Source organism: Triticum urartu, chromosome 3A, assembly GCF_056163025.1.
Source record: "Triticum urartu cultivar PI428250 chromosome 3A, HENAU_Tu73, whole genome shotgun sequence".
Lineage (NCBI taxonomy): Eukaryota > Viridiplantae > Streptophyta > Magnoliopsida > Poales > Poaceae > Triticum > Triticum urartu.
Window position 1 is genome coordinate 738,346,749 of NC_141875.1, and position 7,003 is coordinate 738,353,751.

Genomic DNA, 7,003 nt, shown 5'->3' on the forward strand with positions numbered 1-7,003 from the left:
AAAGAACTACCCACGATCTAGGCCCGCCCCCATTTTCTCGCCCGCTCATCTGGTCGCCCGCCCGCCGATCACGGTAGTTCCAAAGTGGCCGATCGCCGCCGCCGTCCGAACCCCGTCCGAGGCCACCCTCGCCATCCCAACGTCGCCCGTCGCCGCCCTCGCCATCCCAACGTCGCCCGTCGCCGCCCTCGCCGTCCCAATGTCGCCCGTTGCCGCATCTCACCGTCCCAACGTCGCCCGTCGCCGCATCTCACCGTCGTCCGACGACGCGGACGTGAAGGGCCCGACGTCTGACGCCGCCCTCGCCGCCCGAACCCCGTCCGACACCGCCCTCGCCGTCGCAATGTCGTCCATCGCTGCATCTCACCGTCGTCGTCCTACGCCGGGGACGTGAAGGGCCCTACGTCTGACGCCGCCTCCGCAGCACTGTCGTCGAACGCCGGCGACGTCTACACCGCGGGCCAAGGTTTGTCATCTAAACCTAGCGGGCATGGGGCGGGCATGATGGATAGAAGTGAGGGCTAGTTCATGCATGTACTGATTTAGGGTTTAGGGTTCATCAAAACCTCCCGCCGCAGCGCCTCCTCTACGGACTAGGGCATGATTTACAGAACTAGGGTTGCTTTGGTCATGATGCATTGTACTAAACCTAACACACAATGTTTTGCAGTTCTATGAGTTAGGCGTGTTGACATGGACGAAGAATCCGCATTCGGGAGGGACGAGAATGGTACTGATAAGGTGACTAAGACCGGTAACGATAATTTGAACGAAGATGATGACAGCAGTGACAACGATTCCGTCTCGTCATATGATATCTTACCTCCGGAGGATTTTGATAATAATGAACATGGCGCAAATAGCGACAACGTAAGTGGCGTATATTTTGTTTTTATTTTTGAATTTGCAAAGTATGGCATGGCTAACTATATATCTTTGTGTACAAATTTACAGGAAGATGTGGATGTTGACAATGTGCAACATAGTTGGCAGGAATCATTTGCAGATAACTTGAGCCAGGTTAGTTGTTAGATGTTGTACATCGATCAATAGTATGATTTAAATGATAGTAATTGACATATATATTTTCAAATGAATGTTGTAGGAGGAGTCAGATGGTCCTGTACTTGATCACGATGAGGGAGAGATTGATATTGAGGAGGCTCAAAGGGAGCAGAAGATGCTTGAGACACATTGGAAGGTCATGGCTATGACCTTTCGGTCGCAAGGGGATGCATACATATTCTACAACAATCACGCCAGAGAGCACGGGTTTAGTATCAGGAAACAGAAGGTGAAACGAGGAGCTTCGGGAATGATACGGTACCGGCGGTTTCTTTGCTCCAGGGCAGGGAGAAGGCAGAGCAAGTTCATAACCATGGAGGGCCACAAGCGCAGGCTTAGACCGGAGACTCGTTGCGACTGCGGTGCACATATGGCGGTGAAGCTGGACAGAGAACGTGGCGTTTGGTTCGTCGCATCATTCGTGGATGATCACAACCACGCGATGGCTCGGCCCGACGAGGTTTGTTTTTTGTGGTCACACAGACGGATTGGAGATGGCCAGAGGGCGGAGATATTGGCGATGGAAGCGGCCGGGATAAGAAAGCATATTATAATGGACAACTTCATCAGCAGATACGGTTCGTACGATAAGTGCGGGCTTATCAGGAGGGACATTTACAAGCTTTGTTGCAGAGAAAAAATGAAGCTCATTGCAAAGGGTGATGCAGAGACGGCAGTTGGCATTATGAGGAGCAGGAAGGAGAAGGACCCTGAGTTTTTTTTTGGGTATGTGCGTGACAAGGAAGGGCGACCGAAGAGTATGTTCTGGTGCGATGCACAGTCGCGGAGGGACTATCAGGACTACGGAGATGTGGTCGTGTTTGATAGCACGTATAAGATGAACAGATACGGTATGCCATTCGTCCCCTTTGTCGGAGTTAACAACCACCGTTGCACCACAATGTTTGGTTGTGCCATCATTGCTAACGAGACGGAAGGGACATACGTGTGGCTGCTGCAGAAATTTATGAAGGCAAACTGTCAGGTGAAGCCAAAGTCAATAATCACAGACGGTGACGCTGCAATGATCCGGGCTATTCGGACTATCCTTTCAGATGTTTTCCATCATCTTTGCTCCTGGCATATCGAGAAAAATATGCAAAGGCACCTGCATTACAAGTCACTGGATGAGTTCAGATCGCTCCTGTACTATGCCACCTCTCAAGCGAACTTTGAGCAGAGATGGAAAGCCTTCTATGATAAGTGGAAGACGGACAGAACCGAAGAGTGGCTTGACAGGATGTACAGGAAGAGGAGACTTTGGGCAGCTTCATATCTTTCCGATGGTTTTTTCCTTGGTATGCGAAGTAACCAAAGGAGTGAAAGCCTCAACTCCTGCCTTCACCTTCACCTGGACTACGGTATGACAATTGTTGATTTGGTGGTGCATTATGATAACTGTATAGTTCGCCTGCGTGAGAACGAGGCGTACGATGACTGCGAGGCATTCCAGAAGGAACCACCGTCGGTTACTGAATATAAGGCCCTTGAGGAGCATGCCGCCAAAGTATTCACACCTGCTAATTTTTACATCCTGCAAGATGATTTGCATAAGATGGGTCAGCTGGAGATATTTGAGACGCTCATGGGAATTGGGCGTCAAACATTCATGGTGACATGGAAGGATAACCACAAGTTCAGGTACAATGTTGTTTATGAACCAGGTAACTCAGAACAAACTATTACATGCAGTTGTCTTAGGATGGTTCGGAAAGGGCTGCCATGCAAACACATTCTGTTTGTTCTCCATCATCTGAACTTAACTGAAATACCAAAGTGTTGTGTCCTGCATCGGTTGTCCAAACATGCGAGAGATGGGTTGCCTGTGCAGCGGAAGAGTGATATGTTTGGATGGGGTTGGTCAGGGCCATTGGAGAGAGAACGGTATAGTGCAATAACCATTAAAACCGCAGAAGCTGCTCATGTTGCAGCAAATGATCCCTTCTTGTTCGATGAGTTGATGAAGTGTCTGGACAACATAATAGCGCAGAAAAAGATTTCAGAGGAGGAACTTATAGGAAATAGAAGGTATGCTATGCTTAAGAAGGAGGCAAGTCAGGCGCAACAAGTTGAGCCTGGTATTGGTGATCCTCAGAAAGTTTCGACGAAGGGTGCACCTAAGAAGGGGCGGTCGAAAGGTGGCCCCGACGTTACAAAGAATGGTAGGCCAAAAGATTTTACAGAGAAGAAAACTGGTCCTTTGTGCAGTCTGTGTAGTCTCCCAGGTCATAACAAGGCTACATGTAGTCTGAACGAGAAGTGAGTTGCTACCTTTTTGTTTTGTTATATGTTGCCAATTTGATTTCACCGACTATATTTTCTCACCCAATTTTTTTTATATTTTGTTCAGGAATCGGGCGCAGAGAAGCAGCTTGGTTGGTTAGAAGAATAAAAGTGGTCGCACGAGTCATGTCTGAATAACCTATGCTATTTTTATTGGCACATGTGTGCCAGAAAACTTGATTTGTACTGTTACGTGATGATTTGTACTGTTATGTCTGAATAACCTATGCTATTTTTATTCGCACATGTGTGCCAGAAAACTTGATTTGTACTGTTACGTGATGATTTGTACTGTTTCTATATGAAGTTCTAAAATTCTGTTTATTTGTACTGTTTCGAAATTCTGTTTATTTGTACTGTTTCTATATGATTCCTAGGTGCATGCATGCAAAGGTTGCCTACATTTTTTAAATGAGTATATTGTTCTGCACTTTCGTAAAAGTAAAATAATATTTTTTTTAAATATTCAAAAAAAAATATGCCCAACCACCGCAGCCGGGCCCATAGTGGGGAACAGATCATACCCAAATCAAGCCCGAAGGGGGCGACTCGGGCGGCTGATAGAGCACACTAATGGGCCTGGCAACGGGGTCCAACGGGGCTGCGGGCAGTGATAAGAGAGGAGCTCAGTGGAGGGGGCAGAGGCAGATATTTAAGTCGGTCCTCACCCGCCCCCGCTTCCAAGGTGGGACTAAACACTGAGTTCAGCAGCGCGCGGGGGAGGGGAGTGGGCGTGGGCCGGGGGAGGGGCCAAGTGGCGGCATGCCTTCATTGGGCTGAACTGGGCCGGCCCGAGACAGTGCAAATTAGGCCTCCTGAGCCTTGCGGCGACCACGTGCAGTGTGGGGCGCGATGGGGGTGCCATTTTTAGTACCACCTCGAAAGCCGGGGGGCGCGAGGAGCGGCTTAAATAGCTGCCTCCGCCCCCTCCACCGAGCTCCTCTATTATCACTGCCCGCAGCGTCGTTGGACCCCGTTGCCGGGCCCAATAGTGGGCTCTATCAGCCACCCGAGTCGCCCCCTTCGGGCTTGATTTGGGTATGATCTGTTCCCCACTATGGGCCCGGCTGCGGTGGTTGGGCATATTTTTTTCTAAATATTTTAAAAAAAATATTATTTTACTTTTACGAAAGTGCAGAACAATATACCCATTTTCAAAAATGTAGGCAACCTTTGCATGCACGTCTTTGCGTGGGTATCCCCGGTTCGCCGGCACGCGGGTATGTGGGTATGTACATGTATGTTGACACTCGGATACGTAGTACGCACACGTACCTACTGGTCACAATGACTCTTTGCATGCATGCACTTAGGAATATCGTAGGCAGGTGCTAATCTGAACAATTAGTGCATGTCAAGATGCACTAGTCTGTGCCTGTGTGCGTTTTCCCATGTTAAAGCTAATCTGGACTAGGTTTGTACGTGCATGCATGGCACTGTGCTTTTCATTTTTGCCGGCAACGAAGAACACGTCTTCGGCCAATCGGAAGACGTAAACATCACACTACAAAATACAAAACAATATAAAAAAGCAGCGCCAGGCCGGCCACGGCGGCGTAAACATCACACTATATAACAAGTTGAAATATCATCACCCATAATGATGCAAATAAGAGTATCACCGACAATGATGCAAATAAAAGTGACATTGAAAAATAGATATTGTACCAAATACCGACCACGGCACATTTATTTAGTTGCGGAACATGCTAAACCATGCCGCATTACAATATAGAAATGTCTTAATATGAAAATTGTATCAAGTACCGACAACGGCACGTTTATTTAGTGGAGATAATAGCCAACACCCCCATCCTCCGACTTATTTCTTCTCCATGATCTTGAGGATTTTCTCTTTCACTACTTCCTTCGTGTTGCATTCTGAAAAAAGTATTTCAGCTAGAATGCGTCCCCTTGAAGCATTAACCTCATCTTGATCGAACTCAAATGTTCAATCATCTCCGTCCCAGTTTTGAACGCATTTCACCATGAAAAGACCACAAGAGACTCTGCAAGAAATCACAAGCCAATTATTGATGAATCATACAAGTACATACTAATTCAACATTTGCAACATACCCGTCTGTTTGTGATGGCATATCGTACTCCCTTATTGGCCAGGAAGATACGTCAGGATGTTTCGTTCCAATAAGAGCATTCACCTCGTTTGTATCATTAGCTATTTCTGCCCTCTGAAATAAAAATGACAAATCCATATGAAGTACGTTTCGAATAACTATATATTGTTTTATGTAACATTGTAAGCTTACCAGCTTAGCAATCTTTGCAAGAACTGTTATCCAATGACTTTCGTCCACATGAAAAGGAAAGTATGCCTACAACAAAGTTTATTCATGTTGATGTACACATAGATGTACTACGAATGATCATACTAAACTGAAGTACCTTATCTGTGATGAAATACTCTTCAGTAACTCTAGACACCATTTTAGATTGCTTTGTGAAATGATCCATAAAATGCCTCTTAGAGTTGTTAACCTTTCCATCAGCACGAAGAATAAGCCAGTGGGACACCCAAGATGATAATATATGACGGTCAGCACGAGGATTATGGGTCTGCATATGGTTGCAATAACTATTGATGACCTATAAAATAACATAACAACAATACGCCTATTAGATAATTTATGTAAATGACATGTACAACTTAATAAATTATTGCTAATACTTACACTGCCATGCAACCACTTTTTCGAAATGATGGCTTCAAGCATTTCAGGTGTACATGTTTCCCCACCAATTCTCGTCATGTGCACGACAGTTTTGCTGCAAAGCTTCGAGTCTGCCAGTGTCCGGATATAAACCTTTGCGACCTCTATGTGATCCTCATTAATGTAATCAGTATTAATCATAGCAGCTCTTATACCAAACAGACCTAAAATAATAAGAAACAATGAGTTAATAAAGTGTGCATGCAAGGACAGAAGTATGTTGCAAGAATAAATTACCTAGCACTTACTTTTCTTTGCACGTTTACGTCCACCGTTCTGAAGAAAAGGTGAAAGACAATATTTTGACCGTTTCCTCTTGCGTTTCCCATCATTCTCCTTCCCAGCGTTCTCCTTCCCATCATTCTCCTTTTCATCATTCTCCTTTTCATCATTCTCCTTCCCATCATTCTCCTGAGTGCCATTTTCTTTCACATTTTTAATACGGGTGTTCAGACTATCCATACTAAATTCCTCAGATTTATCGGCGCTAGACCCGTCTGACACTTCATTCATATTCTTGGGGGTTGAAGTAATAGCTGGAAAGTCATTCATGTCTACCGTCGCAAGAGATGGGTTGGGAGAATTACCATTATCCTCAATAACGAAGGGGTCGCCTTCATCTCCTGTACCAGGTGTGTTGTGATGCACACCTTTCTCACGCGCCAATTTATTCCCATTCCCAGTGGTGAAGGATGCATCCACCCTGTTGTCCATATCTTCTTTTGCAGGAGTTGATTGTACATCTGTCCAATATTTTGATGATTTGTATTTTGATGGACCATACTTCCCCACCCAGTCTTCACTATGCTCCACATACTCAATGTCATCATCAGACCCCTTGTTTGGCTTGAAGACAAGACCTTTCTTCTCCAGCTTCTCCACTACTATCTGCAATGACACATTAATTGCATTAACTACATGCA

The 7,003-nt window shown here is 45.8% G+C and overlaps 1 protein-coding gene across 1 annotated transcript; it reads left to right on the forward strand.

Annotated features, from left to right (window-relative positions):
- Positions 1-693: 693 nt before the first annotated feature.
- LOC147982498 (protein FAR1-RELATED SEQUENCE 5-like) lies at positions 694-3,328 on the forward strand. The gene is made up of 3 exons (XM_087545701.1): positions 694-870; positions 955-1,020; positions 1,106-3,328. Exons 1-3 carry the CDS (start codon positions 694-696, stop codon positions 3,326-3,328), a joined length of 2,466 nt encoding a protein of 821 aa, XP_087401827.1.
- The last annotated feature ends 3,675 nt before the right edge of the window (positions 3,329-7,003 follow it).